The sequence below is a fragment of the Carcharodon carcharias genome, chromosome 7, assembly GCF_017639515.1.
Source record: "Carcharodon carcharias isolate sCarCar2 chromosome 7, sCarCar2.pri, whole genome shotgun sequence".
NCBI classification, from domain to species: domain Eukaryota; kingdom Metazoa; phylum Chordata; class Chondrichthyes; order Lamniformes; family Lamnidae; genus Carcharodon; species Carcharodon carcharias.
The window spans coordinates 31,003,619-31,025,479 of NC_054473.1; the positions used below are offsets into that span (position 1 = coordinate 31,003,619).

At 41.6% G+C, this 21,861-nt stretch overlaps 1 protein-coding gene across 4 annotated transcripts in view; it reads right to left on the bottom strand.

Annotated features, from left to right (window-relative positions):
- rab43 (RAB43, member RAS oncogene family) overlaps positions 1-21,067 on the bottom strand; it is a 69,985-nt gene extending 48,918 nt beyond the window's left edge. For 3 of the 4 annotated variants that reach the window (XR_005943454.1, XM_041190822.1, XM_041190821.1), the window contains exons 1-2: positions 20,660-21,067; positions 18,044-18,227 (exon numbers count right to left, since the gene is read on the bottom strand). Coding sequence is in view for 3 of the 4 variants with exons in the window: in XM_041190822.1 (XP_041046756.1) it covers positions 18,044-18,227; positions 20,660-20,893 (418 nt within the window). In the remaining variant the exon portion in view is untranslated. The remainder of the gene's footprint in view (positions 1-18,043; positions 18,228-20,659) is intronic. The other variant, XM_041190820.1, reaches the window with a different exon arrangement.
- Between the last annotated feature and the right edge of the window lie 794 nt (positions 21,068-21,861).

Sequence of the window (21,861 nt, forward strand, 5' to 3'; positions counted from 1 at the left end):
CATTATCCAGTGATCATAAAAGTGAGTTTTTAGAAAACAGAACTTCTGGTGAATCTCACAAGTGTCTTTAAATCCCAGCCTATCTTCAATATGGAATTACAACAATTATGGCATGCTTTAGAGTCCTTTTACATGTACGCTGGCATTGAAAGCTGCAAAATAGGCCGGTTCTTTGAAGGAATCCCTGGAACGAAGAGATCACTAAGCCCAAACACAGTTAGATAGAGGTGAGGCCTTGCAGGAATTTTCATTTTTGAGGCTTTGAAGTCAATGTACGTCAATGCTACTATTACACTGGTGTAGTAGTACGATGGATACAATGATGGGTATGGGATGTCTGTTTTGGCCATTCCCTTCAATGCCCTCTTGCAATGCCAAGTGGAAAAATGAATAGCCTCCCATCTTAGTGGGCAGGCTGATGGATGTCTTCCATGGTCCGAGATGGCCACAGTCACACTTGGTTCATCCCTCAACTTCCACTTGTAGAGCAGATAGCCACATATGCCTTGTGTATATTCAGTTAATCACTGCCAGTCCATGTTCTCAAGGCAGACAAAAGCCAGGAACCTCAATTGTTGGGTCGGTGTTGATGCTTTATGCTGTATACAGCCCATGATTCCATTCATCTGAATAGTAGGCTGAAGATAGCTGCATGAATATTAGTAACTTTAAAGTCATTTATGATGGAATTTTCATGTCTTCTTACATGTGAAGATTAATGCTGCTCATGATTTTTTCCATCAGGTCAATAAGGAAAGGAGTGATGGACAATCAGGCCCTGTTACACATTAACACTAGTAAGAGTTTCAGTTGAGTTGAAGTTTACGGAGGTAGAGCGTGGAAAGCCAGCCAAGGTATGAATCAGCCTGGAAGCGACACAAGCCTAAATTAGGGTTTTGGTGCAGCTGAACTGAGCAAGTAACAGACTGGGGTGATATTATGGTGGTGGAAACAGGTAGTGTTTGTGAAGGAGAGGACAGAGATCAAAAATTGCGCATTGACCTATACCTCGCGGAGGCTGAGCGTCAACTCGCAGACACATCCTCCTACCTCTCCCTGGACCATGACCCCACCACTAAACATCAAGCCATTGTTTCCAGGACTGTCACTGACCTCATCTCCTCTAGGGATCTTCCTTCCACAGCTTCCAACCTGATAGTCGCCCAACCTCAGACGGCCCGCTTCTACCCCCTACCCAAAATCCACAAACAGGACTGTCCCAGCAGACCGATCGTGTCAGCCTGTTCCTGCCCCATGGAACTCATTTCTCGCTATCTTGACTCCCTTCTCTCTCCCCTTGTCCAGTCCCTTCCCACCTACATCCGTGATTCCTCTGACACCTTACGTCACATCAACAATTTCCAGTTCCCTGGCCTCAACCACCTCTTCACCATGGACGTCCAATCCCTCTACACCTCCATCCCCCACCAGGATGGTCTGAGAGCTCTCAGCTTCTTCCTCGAACAGAGGCCCAAACAAACCCCATCCACCACTACTCTCCTCTGTCTGGCTGAACTTGTTCTCACACTGAACAATTTCTCCTTCAACTCCTCTCACTTCCTCCAAATAAAAGGTGTGGCTATGGGTACCCGCATGGGCCCCAGCTATGCCTGCCTCTTTATGGCGTATGTGGAACATTCCTTATTCCAGTCCTACTCCGGCCCCCTCCCACAACTCTTTCTCCAGTACATCGATAATTACTTCGGCGCTGCTTCATGCTCTCGTCGGGTCCTGGAAAAATTTATTAATTTTGCTTCCAATCTCCACCCCTCCATCATTTTCACATGGTCCATCTCTGACACTTCCCTTCCCTTCCTTGACCTTTCTGTCTCAATCTCTGGTGATAGACTGTCCACCAATATCCATTACAAGCCTACCGACTCCCAGCTACCTCGACTACAGCTCCTCACACCCCACTTCCTATAAGGACTCCATCCCATTCTCTCAGTTCCTTTGCCTCCGTTGCATCTGTTCTGATGATGCTACCTTCAAAAACAGTTCCTCTGACATGTCCTCCTTCTTCCTTAACCGAGGTTTTCCGCCCACAGTAGTTGACAGGGCCCTCAACCGTGTCCGGCCCATCTCCCGTGCATCTGCCCTCACACCTTCTCCTCCCTCCCAGAAACATGATAGGGTCACCCTTGTCCTCATTTATCACCCCACCAGCCTCCACATTCAAAGGATCATCCTCTGCCATTTCCACCAACTCCAGCATGATGCCACCACCAAACACATCTTCCCTTCACCTCACCGCGCCCCCACCCCCCACCACAAAACCACCGGCGGCTTTGCATTGCATAGGGACCATTCCCCCCGTGACACCCTGGTCCACTCCTCCATCACTCCCTACTCAACCCCCACCTACGGCACTTCCCCATGCAAATGCAAAATATGCAACAGCTGCCCCTTCACTTCCTCTCTCCTCACCGTCCAAGGGCCCAAACAATCCTTTCAAGTGAAGCAGCATTTCACTTGCATTTCCTCCAACTTAGTCTACTGCATCCGTTGCTCCCAAAGCAGTTTCCTCTACACTGGAGAGGCCAAACGCAGACTGGGTGACCGCTTTGTAGAACACCTTTAATCTGTCCGCAAGCATCACCCAGACCTCCCTGTCACTTGCCATTTTAACACTCCTGCTCTCTTGCCCACAAGTCTGTTCTTGGCATGCTGCATTGTTCCAGTGAAGCTCAACGCAAACTGGAGGAACAGTACCTCATCTTCCGACTAGGCACTTTACAGCCTTCCAGACTGAATATTGAGTTCAACAACTTTAGATCTTGAACTCCCTCCTCCATCCCCACCCTCTTTCCGTTTCTTCCCCTCCCTTTAGTTTTTTCCAATAATTTTTTAGATTTTTCTTTTCCCACCTATTTCCATTATTTTTAAATGCATTCCACCCATGGTTTATTTCATCCCACCCCCACTAGAGCTACCTTGCTTGTCCTGCTCTCCATTCTTAATTAGCACATTCTTTTAGATAATATCACCAGCTTCAACAGCTCTTTGTTCTTTTGTCTGTGACATCTTTTGGTTATCTCCTCCTATCACTGCTTGCTTGTCCCAACAACATCCCCCCCCCACCACCCACCTTAAACCAACTTATATTTCACCCCTTTCCTATTTCTACTTAGCTCTGTTGAAGGGTCATGAGGACTCGAAACGTCTTCTCTGCCGATACTGCCAGACCCGCTGAGTTTTTCCAGGTATTTCTGTTTTTGTTTTGAATTTCCAGCATCCGCAGTTTTGTGTTTTTATCAAAAATTCATCTCAGGTTTGAACACAACGCTGAGCTTGCAAACAGTCTGGCTCAGCCCAGAAGACAGGAATGGTGAGGGTACAGAGAATATGGGAGGGACTAAAGCCAACAGGTTTGATCTTCCCAGTGTTTAGCTGGAGGAAATTCCAGCTCATCCAAGATTGTATATTGGATATGCAGTCTGATGCACACAAGTGATGGAGGGGATGAGAAAGGTGCAGCTAAATGTTAACAGCCTAAGTGTTAACAGCCTAAATGCGGAAGTCAACTTCATGTTTGCAGACAATGTTGGGGCCACAGATGGGTCCTTGCGGGACCCTGGTGCTGGAAGAGAAGCCAATGCTAGAGACGCTCTGGTTACAAATAGGCAACTACAAAGCTACTTTAAAGGTTTTAACAAAAGTGCTGCATGATTGGCAGACACTTCTTTTTTCATCTCAGATACATGAAGCAAATTACTGGAATCAAACAGAAATGTTCCAAGTGATTAGCATTGGCTAAAATACCAAAACAGTACAAGTGCAGTGCTTGTAGTTTGTCAATTATCATCACTATAACTGTAAAGGACCATGTGCACTCTGAAAGTCACTCTTGGGACTATAGCCATGTATGACATCTTAATGTGGAAATAATTATGAGTGAAGATCAATATACTGTATTTATAAATGGCATTTCAAAATGTAGTTTACATTGAAGAATATGAAATTATATGGTATACAAGAAGTCTGTCAATCTAAACTATATTAACATAAAGAAAGATACTGAGTAACAATTTCACCTATGCCTACAAACCATATAACTTTGTACATTAAACACATATTCCAGAGGCTTCATTCAAAAGTGGTTTTCATTTGAATTTATGCACTTAAGGTAAGATTTCTACAATAAGCATTGACTATGACTGTATGCATGTAGTCTGCATGCAGTGAACAACCACCGGAAGTATGTAGAACAGGCACATCATGAGGTCAATCAGCATGAAACGCTGATTTGACACCAGTGGTATCATTTTGGAGCTCAAGGCCCCAACTAACACCCTCTCTTAACTTGGACAGCTGGCACTTATTCAGGACCCTGACCTCTATCAGTGCTATTTAAAAGGATCAACTACTTAAAGGTTAGTTGCTGGTTGATGTCTTCTGGTTGCAGCTTTAATTGTACAAGTGTTTGGTGATTTTAATAATTGAAAGTTGCAAAAGCCTATAAGAAGTAGTGTGACAGGTGCTGAAAGAGTTCAAGGCTTCTGCACAGACAAGTTGTTCCCAGACACAATGCACTAGTAGTCATTCGTTTTGGATTACAACATGACCTGGAGCATGGACAGAGACCATGTGAAGCAGGACAAGCTACTGGAAGAGGGAGGAGGAGGAGAAGAGAAGGGCTTTCAGCAGGAAGCTATATCTGCCTGGGTGTCCTCTATGCTTCAGCAAGGACATCCTTACTGAAATCTCCCACCTGAGTCAGCCTCACAGATGACTTTGACAATGACTGAAGATGACTGCAAGATGAATTTTTATGCATTCTTTTTGCTCCTTCCAGACTGGAGCTGGGGATATTTAGAACATCTCGCAAACTTGCCATCCATTGTTACGCAAGGGTGGACATTGAGGCATTCATCGAGAACCAACCACATTTAATTATTTTGCCAGAGAGAAGCAGGCAGAGCGAGCATACAGTTTCACTACGATTGCTGACTTCTCTGTGGTGCAAGGTGCCATTGACTGCACACATGTTGCTTTATGGGCACCCTAAGTCAACTCTGCCTAAACCAGAACAAAAAGGGATTCCACCCTCAACATCCAGCTGCTGTGCAGGTAAACATCCAGTATCTTGGCAGTAGTTATGATGGCTTCATTCTACAGCAATCCACAATGCCTGCTGCATTTGAGTCACCACCACAAACCAAATGATAGCTATAAGGCAACAAAGGCTATCTGCTGAAGACACCAGTGCATAGCCCATGCACATGTTAGTCAAATACCCTTGTAAATTGCCAAGCATTTGGTTGTGCATACTTACCAGCCTTCTTCTGTAGGCCATCCCATCAAAGTCCTCATCGGAGTCCTCTGAGCAGATCATGCGCGCAAATGCACCACCTGCAAGCTGGCACCTGTGCTTTCCTTTCCCAAACCCAGCTGCAGCTCATGTGCCCAGTGTCTCATCACTGTTTAAAGAGTAGTGTCAGTAACTGCCTGCGAGCGTGAAATTGAGTGACGGGTGTGTCATCACTGACTTCTTGCAGTTCCTTCAAAACCTGTCCAAGCTGCATTTCTTTCGTATCTTAAAAAGGGTACGGTTGTGGTGTGTTGGGGGGGAAGGGGAGGTGCTCAAAGCAAAGAGGCACATGCTTACACCATCTGCAGCTTGTAAATCATAAGAGACTGTGGAACGAGAGGGAGGTGGGATGTGAACAGAAAAATTAAGTATGAGAATACCATCATCTTCAATGGTTTCAGCCCTCCTCCTGGCCATGGCTTCAGTATTGGATGTCCAATAATGGCCAGTGCTGTTTCCTCCAAGGGGATTTGGACATGCAGCACCTCTTCCCCTCTGGTTAGCTCCTGCTGCTTCTGGTTATGCCCGACTATGTTCTAAAAGAGCAAGGGAAGTGTGTGTGTGTGTGTGTGTTGTGCAATTGGTTTGGCTGTCATGGCTGACTGCTGGCAATGTGCGCAAGCAGTAAGATTTGGGTGCAAAGTTTGTGGCAGTGCTGTCTGTGTGAGGGTGCAGTGAAGCATGTGAATGTCAGGTGAGAGTCCTGATCAATAGAGATTGTTGGTGGTAAATTAAGCAATGCCTGAGGCTAATAATAGTTAGTTTTAAAGGTGCATTCACTGACCTTGAACACTTATGTGAGGTCTTTGAGTTTCTTGCAACACTACATCCATGACTCCTGCCATTGATATCCATAGTTATCTGCTCCCACTGCATACTGAGCCAGTGTCTAGGCAGGCTTCTTGTAGCCCTCTGGATATAGTGCATCTCTCCCCCTTTCCACCTCCTCCACCAAAGCATGCAGTGCAAAGCCCGAAAACCTGGGAGGCCAAACTCTCCCATATTATGCCATTATTCAATGTTTCCCAGGTCAAATTCACTTTCAGCACAATTGTCAGCAACTGTTCCAGACACAATGCACCTCCTCTTTAAGAGACGGGAAATAACTTTAAGTAATGCAGGTTAGTTTCAAATGGTACTAGCCAGTCACGGTATTGGGTTCCCATTGATGCACTCAGCCAATTAACAGCATGATTAGCACTGGCTGGGCACTAAAATCAAATCAGCAGGCAGCATGAAGTTAACACGCTGCTTGAATTGCAATCAACAGGTTCAGGTTATTTGCGTATGGTGATCCCTGCACCAGTTTCTGGGGCCTTTTGAACTTAGCCCTCACTAATTTTTTTATTCATACAGTGCTTTCCGGAAAGTAGGCTCACTGTAATTTTTGTGACACTCATTCACTCCCTCCACCACCGATGCACAATGGCAGCAGCATGTACCATCTACAAGACGCACTGCAGGAACTCAACCAAGCCTCCATAAGATAGCACCTTCCAAACCCACAACCACTATCATTTAGAAGGACAAGGGCAGCAGATAGATGGGAACACCACCACTTGGATGTTTCCCTCGAAGTCACTCACCATCCTGACTTGGAAATATATTGTCATTCCTTCACTGTCGCTGGGTCAAAATCCTGGATATCCCTCCCCAACAGCACTATGGGTGTACCTACAGGACATGGACTGCAGTGGTTCAAGGCAGCAGCTCACCACCACCTTCTCAAGGCCAATTAGTGATGGGCAATAAATGTTGGCCTAGCCAGCAATACCCACATCCCATGAATTAATAATTTAAAAAATTATAGGCTGTTGCTGGATCAAGACCAGTAACCAGGATATAAAAACAAAAAAACTGTGGATGCTGGAAATCCAAAACAAAAACAGAATTACCTGGAAAAACTCAGCAGGTCTGGCAGCATCGGCGGAGAAGAAAAGAGTTCACGTTTCGAGTCCTCATGACCCTTCAACCAGTTCTGTTGAAGGGTCATGAGGACTCGAAACGTCAACTCTTTTCTTCTCCGCCGATGCTGCCAGACCTGCTGAGTTTTTCCAGGTAATTCTGTTTTTGACCAGGATATAAAACTGCTTCTGATTATTATTTGACTGATTAATGGAAATAGATTTTAAAATTTTGTCAATGATGCCAATATCTGCATAAAATATCACACGATTATTCTGGTGCATTTAGCTTGATAACTCCAGGGGGTCATATTCCTGAAAATTTCATTACTTGACTTCTCACCTCCAGGCAGTCTGTTCCCAGTCTCCTGCTACTGATTACCCAATGCTTTCAATCTTGTGGCGCACTGCTTTCCCACACCAATTAGAAGGTGAACAGACTCATTACCTGATTGGAAGAGTCCTAACGGGCAATCAATTTCTCCCATCTTCAATAGTTTTATAACTAATAAATGGAAGTGTTCAAAGAATTTGAAAAAAAAATACAGTTTTTTAAAAATAACCTCAATTTTTCTCCTGGCTCTCTCACAACAGTATGCAGAATTTTTCTCTCAAATTCCTGAAAACTCCAGGACAATCTGGAGAGGGTTAGGAATCCTATGGTTTATGCAGTCTACTCCTTTTAATTCAAAGTTGCTAATTTCAAATTTTGATCATTTAAATCTTTTTCAGCACTAAATTTCCATGCTGCTAATTATGTTACTTAAAAATTAAATTATACAGTAATTCAAATTAAGTAACATGTCTTTAAACTATTAAGAATAGACTGTAATGCTGTCAACTATCATAGGATGCATTCCGCAAGGTAAAATCCACAGCCTCCAGGTTAGTGTAATAATAAAGCAATTGTAATAAGCTAGATTTCTGCACACTGCAACAGTGTAAGGTTAAGAAAGTTTAGCAGGCGACCTTATTTGTATGTAAACAGCTGAAATCTGGCTTTTAAACTTTAATATTGATTAGACCATGGCTGAGTTCTGAACATTCTGTTTCATTTACAAACTGAATAGATCTAATTCTTAATGCAATCTCACATTTTAAAGATATTGGATGAAGGTTTGAGATTTAAACAATAGTCTGAAGAATATGTTTTATTGGATTATAATAAATGGAATTTTCTTTCTATGAACATAAATATAGCCATCTAAATAAAGGAGGTGCAGGCACATAGAAATTTGGAATGTACATTCACAAGTCTTTGAAGGTGATTGAACAAGCTGAGATGATCATTAAAAAGGCATAAGGCCGTAAAAATATAGGCACATAGTACAAAAGCAAAGAAGTTATGCCAAACCTAATGTTAAACCGTGCACCTTAGGGCGGATGTTAAGACTTATAGAGGTTGCAGAAGAAGACTACTGGAATGGTGTCAGGGATGAAAGGCTTCATTCACACAGAGACTAGAGCAACAGGGATTGTTCTCCTTAAAGCAGGAAAGCTGAAGGGAGATTTGACATAGATGTTCAAAATCATAAATGGTTTTGATAGAGCAGACAAGGAGAAACTGTTCATTATGGCAGAAGGGTCGGTAACTAGAAGACACAGATTTAAGGTGGCTGACAAAAGAGCGAAAGGTGACATATGGAAAACATTTTTTATTCAGTGAGTTGCTGTGATCCGGAATGTATTGTCTGAAAGGGTGATGGAGGAGGATCAACCTTTCAAAAAGGAATTGGATAAATACTTTAAGCAGAAAAAAATTGCAGGGTTATAAGGAAAGAGCTTGTGAATGTGACCAATTGACAGTTCTTTCAAAGAGCTGGCAAAGACACAACAGGTTCAACAGCCTCCTTCTATGCTGCAACAGTTCATGAGTCTAATCTAGGTCTGTGACTTAACCACGCTCAATCTACCACAGAGTCATATAATTTGTGTATACCTATATACTGAATTCATTAATTCAAACATTAAAACAACTGCAGTGCAAATTACTAATGTTACAAATTTATAGCAGAATCATAACAACTGGTAAAATTAAACTGCACTGAATGATTGAACTAAGTGGATTGGAGGTGAAATGTGGATGTAATTGTTTTGACACCCACATGTATTTATTTCATTAAACCAATAACAGGCTTATGAAATCTTAAAAAGACAGAATTAAGTTGACAAACTGTCATACATTTTAAAAAACTGAAAAGTTAACATTTGGTGTTACATGAGTTTTTCAGCAGACTCACTCCCCATATAGGGGGATAGATTAAAACGAATGGCCGGTGAGATTTGGCCACTGGGCAAACATTTCTTAATGGCTAACTAAAGTGTAGCAGGGAATAGGGCCAAAAGCAGGTTGTTTTGACTGTCCTCTGACTCACTATGGTAATACTGAAAGGGGCCTAAGGAGGGGAAAGTATGTTAAATCTACGAATTAAAGTGCGTACTACATCCAAAGTGACAGCAAATTTAACTAATTCACGTAATTCTGGGTGTAACTTTGCTCATCCCCTTTTAAACATGGCACTGTACACAATCAAAAGGGCAAAACATATCTCCGTGTACACTATTATTCAAAAAGGAAAAAAGCTTGCATTTGTACAGTGCATTTCACATCCATACAACATCTCAAAGCCCTTAACAGCCAATGTAGTACTCTTCGGAAGTGTAATTGCTGTTGTGATACAAGGAATGTGGCAGTCAATTTGCATGGGGCAGGCCCCCACAAAGAACAATGCGATAACGACCAGATCATCTGTTTTTGTAATATTGACTGAGGAATCAATATTGGCTAGGACACCAGAGTAAATTCTACAGCTCTTCTCAAAATTAATGCTATGGGATCTTTTATGTCCACCTGAGGGGGCCTTCTGGGACTCAGCTTAATGTCTCTTCCAAAAAACAGGGTTAACTCAAGATGGGCCTACATGCCAGTATTTTGCTCCAAAGTGACCAAAATACTGGCATGAAAGCCCACTTTGAGTCCAATAACTCAGTCAAGGGAGCCCTTTCAGCAGTACACTGTGCATACACAAGCTACATGTGATCAACATTACAGTGGTTGTTTTTCAATAAATCACAGTATTAAACACATACAGAACTCAGAAATATAGTTATATATTGGTAGGAAATAACCATTTCAATCAATTTGGCCAGCCTAAGGTTGTTTCATGAAAATATACCTCTATGTACACTATTTATTTAAATCTGAAAGGACATCTCAGACAACGTCTAAAGTGTTTAAATTATTTCATTTTGGAAAAGTTTTCATAATTCTTGAATTATGTATAATTCATAATTTTTAGTTCTAAACAACTCAAATAACACAACCCCATAAGCTAATTTTCTTCAACGCACATTCCTGTTCCTTAATTTGAAGGGCCAAGTTGAATTCCCTCTTTAGAATGGCTTCTTGGTGTAGTGTTTTTGGATTAGGGAAGTGGTTTATCAGTTTACTATATTAGATTTAAACCTCAGTTCAGTGGCATTTCCCCAAAGTTTCACTTAATCTATATTTAACTGCAATTTACACAAACTATCGACCACAGGCCTGTACAAAATAGTTTCATGTATTGCAGTGTTAATGTGGAGAGACAAAGCCTTGCAACATATCAGACAGAATTTTCTCTTTAAATGAATTAGAATGATCAAAAAATCTTTTAATAACGGGAATGTGCTGGATATTAAATTTATGGATTTTCACTCACATGAAAAGAGGGAATGCTGAAGGTTGGTTTTCAAAATTACAAAAAGGCTCTGAAAGTGAAAAAAGTGAAACATTTGTGTCAATTTTATACTCCAGACAGGAACGTGACCTTGCAAGTGGCCAGCCAGTCCATGAGCACCAATCAGGAAGCTTAGTCAATTTTAACGGCTAGGCCTTTTGAGCATGTCATTTACCCACTCCCAACCACAAAGACCAGGAAATAGATGTCTGACCATCAGGAACTCACAGGACCACAAGGTTTGGGGAGGGGAATCCTGGCGCAGAGGAGGCTCGTAGTTTCTTTGTTGGGCCTGGAAAAGTGTTCCAGCTCCACATGGAAGCATACAATTTTTATTGAAAAAAAATGGAGTATCCCATTCCCGACAGGTTTGGTTAGATAGAGAAGCCATCACTACTCCCCATTCAGCTTCAAGCTAAAATAGGCCCAAATCCGCATATTTAAAAAGAATGCTTCTAGCTTCAAAGCAGTATTTTAAAATGTCTTTGCAATAAAGCAATAAATTAAATTTTCATTTAGCTCAAGCCACTAATTTTTATATTGCAAGACTTAAAATGCTCTTGCAATAGCTCCAATAAGCAAGCTGTACAGTATGATGATGGATGTTATATTTAAAATATTTTTGGGAATATGGTGGTATTTTGTAAAGAAGGGTGTGTGTATGTATCTGTCCAAGATTAATTAAACTGTGGGAGGTTAATAAAAACAGCTTGTCTGTTGAGAATTGAGAGATAAAAGGGTAAATGTGCTAGGTTCATGCATTTGTAGTGAGGTTATGGTGAGGTTGGATTTACAAGTAAATAGGTTGGATTTAAAATTTGCGTTATGAGATAAGTGGCGACTTGGTTTTTCAGCTGTTGAATCTCAAAGGGGTGTTTTGATGTGACAAGGAACTTTAAAAACTTACAAGGGTTTTATAGGTAAACTGGGGAAGGAATATTAAATTTTATTGATCTGAAAGTAGATGCAATAGGGAAACAACATTTTTATATTTGGAGAAGTTGAGTTCAAAGGAGGTGTGAGGACAATGGAATTTGGGATGAAAGAGGAAAAATATTTAAGGAAAAGTTGTGAAGGATTTGAATTAAGAAAGCTACTAAATTTCAAGTCATAAAGTCTTTGTTTTCAGAAAGCAGTCTGTTTCTGAACCTTTCTTTTGGATTTCCACATCTGAGTAGAAGTTTTGAAGAGTCGTGCGGTATGCCTTTATTAAAATGACAACAATTCTTTGCCTTGGGTAATATTACTGGATTTTTATTGTTAAAATCTATAAGGAAGTTGTTGCCAAGAAGATAGTTTACTTGTGTGTTTTGGCTAAGTGGATTTTTTTGGGGGTTGCTCTGCAAGACTGTTTTAACTGTGTAACTTTAATTTCATATGCTTAAGTTCTTTACTCTTCAATAAATCTCTTATTATTTAAAAAATCCTAAAGGTGTTCGTGGAGTTCTATGCTTTTGGGGTCAGTAGCTTTTCCTCCTCATTTTAAAACACACAAAAACACAATTTATGATCAGTAAAACAACTTTCCCTCTGGGATCCAGCCTCCTTAGCAAATAACATCCGCTGTGGTCGTAGCAAAAGGAAGTCTTCACTTAGAGTTAAAGTTGCATTCCTGAAAGTGCAACTTTAAATGAAACAGCTTTTAAGCAAATTAGACTTTCCCATTACAACCAATGTAAAACCTATAGTTACCTTCTGCATGACCTTTCTCTCAGAAAGGAATAAAACATTACGCTCTGTAAATTGAAATACTGTACATTCCTAAATTCGTAAATGAAATAACTTTTAAAAATGGATGGCAGGTCAGAAGATTAGAAAGAATATAAAGGACAGCAAAGAATGAGATAAAGATTAATAAGGAGGAAAAATAGAGTCTGAGAGAAAGTTAGCTAGTAATATAAAGACGGATAGTCAGAGTTTCTATAGATATTTAAATAAGAAACAAGTTAACAAAGTAAGCGTTGGCCCTATAGTGTTTGCATCCAGGGAATTGATAATGGAAAGTAGGGAGATGGCGGATGAATTAAACAGGTATTTTGCTTCGATCTTCACTGTACACGACACAAATAACATTCCAGAAACAGCTGCAAGTCAGGAAATGGAAGGGAGGGAGGAATTCAGGAAAATTACAATCACAAGGGAAGTGGTATTGAGCAATTTGTTGTGGCTGTGAACTGAAAATCCCCAGGTCTGGATGGACTTCACCCTAAGGTCTTGAAAGAAGTGGTTGAAATAGTTGATCTACCGTTTTAAATTTCCAAAATCCCCTAGATTCGGGGAAGGGTTCATTAGATTGGAAAATAGCAAATATATTCCCTTTATTCAAAAAGGGAGGGAGACAAAAAGCAAGAAACTATAGGCCAGTTAGCCTAACATCTGTCATAAGCAAAATATTAGAAGCTATTATTAAAGATGTTATAACGGCACCTAGAAAAATTCAAGGCAATTAAGCCAGAGTCAACATGGTTTTGTAAAAGGGAAATCATGTTTAACAAATTTGTTGGAGTTCTTTGAAGGAGCCACATGTGCTGTGGATAAAGGGGAACCAGTGGATGTACTGTACTTAGTTTTCCAGAAGGCATTTGATAAAGTGCCACATTCAAAGGTATTACAGAAAATAAAAGCTCATGGTGTAGGGGGTAACATATTAGCATGGATAGAAGATTGGCTAGCTAACAGGAAGCAGAGAGTTGGCATAAATGGGTATTTTTCTGGTTGGCAGGATGTGATGAATGGTGTGCCACAGGGATCAATGCTGGGGCCTCAACTTATTACAATTTTTATAAATGACTTAGATGAAGGGACCGAAGGAATGGTGGACAAATTTGCTAACACAAAGATAGGTAGGAAAGTAAATTGTGAAGAGGACGTAAGGAGGCTACAAGGTGACACAGATAGGTTAAGTGAATGGGCAAAGATGTGGCAAATGGATTATAATGTGGGTAAATGTGAAATTGTTCATTTGGCAGGAATAAAAAAAAGCTTATAATCTGAATGGTGACATATTGCAGAGCTTGGAGATTCAGAAGAATCTGGGTGTCCTAGTGCATGAATCACAAAAGGTTAGTATGCAGGTGCAGCAGGTAATTAGGAAAGCTAATAGGATGTTATCATTTGTTGTGAGGGGAATTGATTACAAAAGTAGGGAGGTTATGCTTCAGTTGTACAAGCCATTAGTGGAACCACATCTGGAGTACTGTATACATTACTGGTCTCCTAATTTAAAGAAAGGTGTAAATGCATTAGAAGCAGTTCAGAGAAGGTTTACTAGGCTAATACCAGGAATGGGTGGGTTGTCTTATGAGGGAAGGCTGGACAGGTTAGGCTTGTATCCACTGGAATTTATAAAACTAAGAGGCGACTTAATTGAAACCTTTAAGATCCTGAGGAGTCTTGACAGGGTGGATGTAGAGGGGATGTTTTCCCTTGTGGGAGAATCTAGAACTAGGGGTCACTGTTTAAAAATAAGGAGTTGCTCATTTAAGACAGAGATGAGAAGAAACTTTTTCTTTCAAAGGGTTGTGAGTCTTTTGAACTTTATTCCTCAAAAGGCAGTGGAAGCAGAGTCGTTGAATATTTTTAAGCCAGAGCTAGATAGATTCTTGATCAACAAGGGGGGTTGGGGGGGGGGGGAAGCAGGAATGTGGGGTTCAGGTTACATTCAGATCAGCCATGATCTTATTGAATGGCGTAGCAGGCTTGAGGGGCTGAGTGGCCTACTCCTGTTCCTAATTTGTATATGTAAATAAATTAAAAATAAAAGAAACATGCTAACTCTTTCTAGTTAGCTCCGCAGGCCGGCTGTCTCCTGCAGGCCGCTTTCCTGCGCAAGCATACCTGCTCGCTGCCTCCTTGCGCGATCCCTCTCGCCTGCCGCCTGCTTGCGTGAGCCCTCCTGTTCACCAGTTCCCTGCGTGACCCCTCCAGCTCGTGCCCTCCTTGCGTGATCCCTCCTGCCTCCCTGTGTGAGCCCTCCCGTTCGCCATTTCCCTGCGTGACCCCTCCCTCTCGCTTCTTCCATCCCTGAACCTTTGGAGGGATCAGAAGGGTGGCAGTGAGAGGAAGAAAGTGGGCAAGGGAGCAAGTAGGACAGTGATCATATTAAATGATGTTAAAGCGAAAATCCTGATGCTAATGTGCACATATTGGCCTTATATCCATGATGTTAAAGCGAAACAATGCTGAATGAGGAAACTTAAAACAGGTATCTCCTGTATGTTTGGTCCCATGCAAAGTGACTTCAGTTGCATAGTGATAAAAAGCTAAGTGCCGGTATTACTAAAGTCAAACAATCAACAGTTTGGGGTCAGATGATGAGATCAGCTTAAGAGTTGCATTTTGTGACAGTTTCAAATCTGTTGCAGTATAACTATGCTTACAAAGCTAAGAGTTTCATTTTAAAGTAAACTATTTCACGTGCAGCATGTTGAAACACTTGTTTATGTTCTTCATGTTAACTCCTTTGGTTATTCAATAACATTAAAACAAAAGCACTTCCTTTCTGATGTCAATAAGAAGTTCTCTGCAGCTTCCACCCGATGTTCCCCAGCATTCCCCAGGAGGTCAGGGGGTTGAATGCGGGTCACACTAAGCATTAGCACTCACATGATCAATGTTATTGGATCAGCTAGGTAGCTTACAACTACAGAGAATGGTATTGATTGAACACCTGGCTTAAAGAAACATTGCCAGAAACTTGCCAGGACCACAAGTAGGCATCGCCATCTTAAAGATCAGTTTTCTCAACCGTCATGAATTTTTTTTTTTTAAGATATATGGCTGTAATTTAAGTCGGGTATTTACCAGCACTCGATGATATGCCAATGATTTAATAGCTAAACTCTACAAGGAGTCTCTGAGCAAGTTCACACCATAGAATCCTTCTTAAGTTATTAGCTACATCCAAGGAACACTTTGTTCAGCTAAGCAGTGAGACAGGTAGAATTTTTTTTAAAACCAGTAAGACCTTTGGTGTCTGATTTCAATTCTTTGATCACAAAGCTATGTAATGATCTATAAGAAAGTCTGCTCTCAGTCTACAATGTCATTTCAACACTTACGTAGAGTCCCTTAAACACATTAAAGTCTAACAATCAAAATAGATTTCAAGGAGTATTTCACTATATTTCTTATTACAAGGTTGTGTGAAGACAATGAATACCAATGAAGGGAAAGTTTTCAAAAGTATGCATTTAAACAACTGAAAGGCCTCCCAAAAAATTAATAAATTAGTCCAATTTAAAGACAAAACCACATTGAACATTGGACCAATGCAGTGTACCACCCTCATGTCTTGGAGACCTTCCTGGAAAACAGCAGCCAGAAGGCCTTAATCCACATCAATCTTTGGTTTGCTACTGTGTACCATAAGCACAAAATCACGGCCAGCTATCTTGGGCTGCCCCTTTGTTTCACTGATCCGTGACTGCAGCAAGGGGAAAATGAAGTTGGGGAGCTGGAAGTATCACTTCCTACCCCACATACATTGGGTCTGAGACTGCTCCAGGTGCAAACACCCTTTGTCAATTTTGGAAAGTCTCAAAAATCTTGGGCAGCCCTTCAGATATGAAGCCCTAATACAAATGGTGTTCTCCCTCCTTACCTCTTTGTACTACTTGGGAACAGACATTTCCCATGTGCAACAAGGAAGAAAATCTACCCCAAGGACAATAAAAAAATAGGGAAAGTCCATTAGGCTGAGCAAGCTTGTCCCTATTACATAGATCAAGTTCCATCTAACTGCCTTCTCACTACAGGGCCAATTCCCTGCTGCTAGTGGCTCACACAGAATACGTTTCAGGAAATCACAAGTGCACATCACTTAACTCTGACATTAAAATTTTATCATTCAACGTGTTCTCAATTAGAAAACACAACTAACTTCAGTAGATTAAAGGATATCCAAGTGTGATTGCAAGACCACCATTCAATTAAGAATCCAAAGGGATTGTGGTGGTGCTATCATCACAGGCAATTTAATGAAGTGGATTTCAAGATGCTGTTGTGGAGGGTCCTGCAAGAACTGGTGATTCCTTTCGGAGCTGAGTTCGGCTCAGTGCCTGAACTGCAGGGATGGAAGCAACCGAAACAGTGGAATGTAAATGTCAGGTGCTCACAGACATGGGGCTGTCAAGAAAAAAGTTGTTGGTCTCAGGCAGGTTGCTAAATTAAATGCTGCTGACATTTTACTTCCTTTCAAAATGTTGCCTTGTAACATATCTTAATAGCACATCATTGAAAACTTGTTACTGTGGGTCACAGGGACAATTAACAGCATTCTGCCAACTGCTTGCAGACTTTCCAAATATACAGGGCATACCCATTTTTCTCTAAGGTATTCAGCATTGCAGGTAGGATAAGGTGTTTGGTCATGTAGCCCTTTAAATGAGATAAATAAACATCACACATGCTATCCACGTAAGATTCACACAGTCACATAATGGGTACTGGGGCATCTGAATTTCCATCACTTTTTAACAATATATATTCCTGTCATTAAGTGTTTCAGAAAGTTGCTGATGCCAGCAGCAGCTGCTTTTAGCTGCTGAAAGCCATGGGTCCACTGGAGATTTTGGGCACTAAGGAAATAGAGGAAGTGAGTGGGGGGAAGCTTGGAGGTCCCCCAAGCTCATGAGTAGTATTATCCTACGCTTTTCATTTCTTATCTCCTTATTCACTCACTCATTCATTTCCACCCTGAAATTGGCAAAGTAAGATTGGACTATCCCAATCCATGTGCATGAAGTGTGTAGGCCCAGGCAGCTAATACAGCAACACCCACGATGGCTCCACTTGCACAAACATGGAGGCACTAGACAACCTCCACCCTTAGAGACAGACACTGACATTGAGCAGGCAGCCTCCTCATATACTCCTCTTGCCAAGCATTGTTTAGAATTAGGGTACATTTAAAAAGCGGAAGACTCATGCTTATACACTTTCAGAAGGGGGCAACGTCTGAACATAAATAATTGTGGAGAGAAGCTGCTGTATTCATGGGAAATACTGTGGTAATTGATGACAATATTTTTGCCTGTCCAGGGTAATGAGTATTTGCATGATTCTGCACCTAGGCACTTTCAGTTTAAACTTTCCGTGAGAAAACCTACCAATTAATAATTGCACAATGTTTGAACCTGCATACTTCTTCACATCTTCTATCCACCGTGGCACAGATTCAAAAGATCCCCTTTTGCTAATGTCATAAGCAATAATCGCACCATTAGCACTTCGATAATAACTCTGTGTAATTGTCCTAAATCGTTCTTGTCCAGCTGTGTCCCATATCTGCAACTGTAACAGGAAAACATATGAAGAATAATGAAAAACAGGAAGCAAGAAACATCATTGCTCAACATTGGTTCTGGGTTGGTTTGGCCACAGGGTGGAGCGGAGACCCACTTACATCCTTCACATCTTGATAAAGGATGATGAGCACAGGTGTAATTATTGATTCAAGACTCTGACCTAGTTAGTTTGGCATTATTATTGCATTTATCTGGGTTATTTCACTTTTAGTAGCTGTTCGTCCCTCAAAGCTGATGTTTCCAAAGAATTAATGCTACTGATGTGCATACTGACATTTTCTATCAGAGCAAGTTTTTTAATACCTAATTTTTTTTAAGTATCTGTTAACCTTTAAGGTTGGATGGGGAAGGGTTGAGTATATGTGCTGGCTTCAGGTGATTTGAAACCACAAATGTGTGGTGTGTATTAGCTGTGGCTCAGTTAATAGCACTCTCACCTCCAAGTCAGAAGATTGTGGGTTCAAATTCCATTCCAGGAGTTCAGCAGTACAAGGGAGTGCTGCACTATCAGAGGTTCTGTCATCCAGACATGATGTCAAACCCAGGTTCCAAATGCCATCTCAGGTGGATGTAAAAGATCCCATGGTCCTCTTTTGAGGAAGAGTGGCGTGTTCTCCCTGGTCAACATTTATCCCTCAGTCAACACCACAAAAAGAGATTTCTGGTCATTACTGCACTTCTCTTGGTGAGAGTTTCCTGTGTGTAAAGTAGCTGTTGCATTTCCTGCACTACAACAGTGACAATGTTTTGAAAGTACTTCATTAGTTGCAAAGCACTTTGGGATGTCCTGTGATCATGAAAAGCGCTATTTAAATGTAAAATTTCTTTCCCCACGAGCAAGACTCAAGTTTTTATATCATTCAAATTGTGAGATGTATCAACATTTGTTAACATATGGCATTTTTTTATTTTATAGAAATCTCACCACGTTGCATTCTTGTAACCGAAATCTTCATCCATGCTTGTTACTCCCAGACTTGACCATTTCACCACTCACCATCCTCCATAAACATGAGCTCATTCAATACTCTGCTGTCTGCTTCCTTATCCACAGTAAACCTTTCAAATAGCACCAAAATGCTCACCAAACTATTCTGACTAACCGTCCACCACCACCTTGAATTTAAAGTTCTCCTCCACATGTTTCTGTACATTAAAGGCTCTATATAAATGCAAGCTGTTGTACAACACAAATGCTGTCATTGGTTGGGGAACTGCCAAGTCAGAGGTGGCTCAAATATCATAGCATGGGAGTTCACCTGACTGTTGCTATATTAATACATACTAACTGAAATTATTCTGAGACCATTTGATTCACACTAGGGTATTGGATACTTTGTTTTGAAGCCTGAGATGATTATACAGCATTTACATCCAATTCAAACTAAAAAAACCAATTAAATTGATTTTAAAAATTGATTTTTAAAAAATATATGAAGGGTAAAGAGTTGTCTGGAAACAATCACCTTATGTGTTCCTCTCCTCCCCCCAGATCCACCCAGTCTTGGTAAGTGTAAAGAAGAAATAAAATACAATGCAATTTTAAAAAGTCAATCTGAAGACATATTTGCAATACACACCTATTCTCATATGCGAGATAAGTTTAGTTTGAAAACATCACAATAGACAGTTTATATCACCTTGGCTGAATTATTTATTCAATAACTTGTGTGTATTAACTATCTGAATGTGCAACTGACTGAATTTCACTTGCTGGTTTTCCTTTGCCCAAAACCATGGTGGCAAAATGCTGCAAGTTTTTGAGGGAGAGCAGGTGGACCCTCACCAATGATCATATATCCACACAGTTGAGGGATTCCGAACTTAGGTTTAATATAGATCTTTAGGGTATATGGTTTATATTATGTAATGTGATAGATGGCCAACTTTCTATTTCCTGTTTGAGATAAACTTTAAAAAAAAAAATCGTTTCCTTTCCTGCCACTTTGGGTGTTTCATAGTCTAATATAAAACACATTTCAATTCCTCCCTGGAGAGGAAGGTTTAATGTGGCACAAAGGAGTCGGTGAGAAGTTTACTTTTGTCAACACTTCAAAGTCCAAAGTGACTCATCCTTGACTTGTGGGGCTTGCATAAAGTTACGGCATTTGTTGGAAAGGACGGGAGGGGGGAGATGTGGAGAGAAATAATGCTGCATTTTAACAAGATCCATTCAACATACCAAGTTTGCGAGTGTGTGTTAACGCAACAATGTAAGAAGTTCCACTGCATTGCTGCTGTTCATATAAAAATACAATAATACTAAAAAAGTAAAAACCCTGCAGAACCCAGGACTGGGAATCACTTGGGCGAGCTGCAAGTGTAAAATAAATAACCAGTGGGCGCAGGAAAAGCATCAAAACCTGGAGCACGGGAAGCTTCAGGATGAAAACCGGGCTGCCGGGGCAGCGAACTTACTTTGACCCGCTTGCCTTGAATCTCCAAGGTTTTCATTGTAAAGTCCACCCCGATCGTGTTGCCCTGTTTCTCCACGAAGATACCCGATTTGAACCGCTGGACGACACAGGTCTTGCCGACGCCGGCGTCTCCGATCAGGACGATTTTAAAGAGGAAATCGTAAGGCTCGTCCGGGTCCACAGGCCCCGACATCTTCTCATTCCCCGAGTCGGCGACAACCTTCAGTCGATGCATGAAGGGGCGGCCGGCCCGCAAGGACGGCAGGAAGAAGGATAATCTCCGGGCACCCTCACACTCCTGCACATGACGTGGACGCGGAAAAGTCCGGCACCGACGGAGATGTTCCAGAGAGATCCACCGCCAGGCCCCCCCACCCCCACCTCTCCGACTGCCTACCGCACTGCCTGAGCGCAGCCCCCATGCAGCCGATAGGGCACTTGCACATAGCTGGCCCGTGCGTGCCTTCAGGACCCAACGCCTCGGCGCACGTGGCTCGCTGCAGCACGCGGGTGTTGTTCGAGTATTTTTTTTCTCCCCGCCTCCCGAATTCTTTCATTCATGGGGAGGTGGGCGTCGCTGGCAAGGTCAAGCATTCATTGCCCGTCCCTCATCACCCTTGAACCGAGTGGCAGCTGAGAGTCAATGGTCAACCACATTGCTGTGGATCTGGGGGGGGGCGGGGGGGGGGTCACATTCGTGCCAGACCGGGCGAGGATGGCAGATTCCTTCCCTGAAGGGCATGAGTGAACCAGATGGATAGTTTCATTACTGAGACTAGCATTACAATTGCAGATTTTATTAACTGAATTTAAATTCCACCAGCTGCTGTGGTGGGATTTGAAGTTGTGTCACCAGAACATTAGCCCGGGCCCCTGGTCCAGAGGTATTGCCATCACGCCACCGTCTCCCCCTAAAAATCTAAATTGCATGATGTCAAGGAGATATAATAATTCTCAATGTTATTGGAATTTATTGTAAAATAGAGTAATAGTGGGATGTGTCTATGTGTCTATATGTGTCTGTGTGTGTGAGATTTAATTAAATTAGAGACAGCTAGTTTGGGTGCTTTGAACTAAGAAGAGAGGTTTGAAATGTTAATTAGGTAAACATGGGGAAGTTTAGAAACATAGGTGTCAAGCGAACATTTGCATTTTTAAATAAACCAGACTAGATTGTTTTCAAAGGGAGGGTGAAGTGTGTCC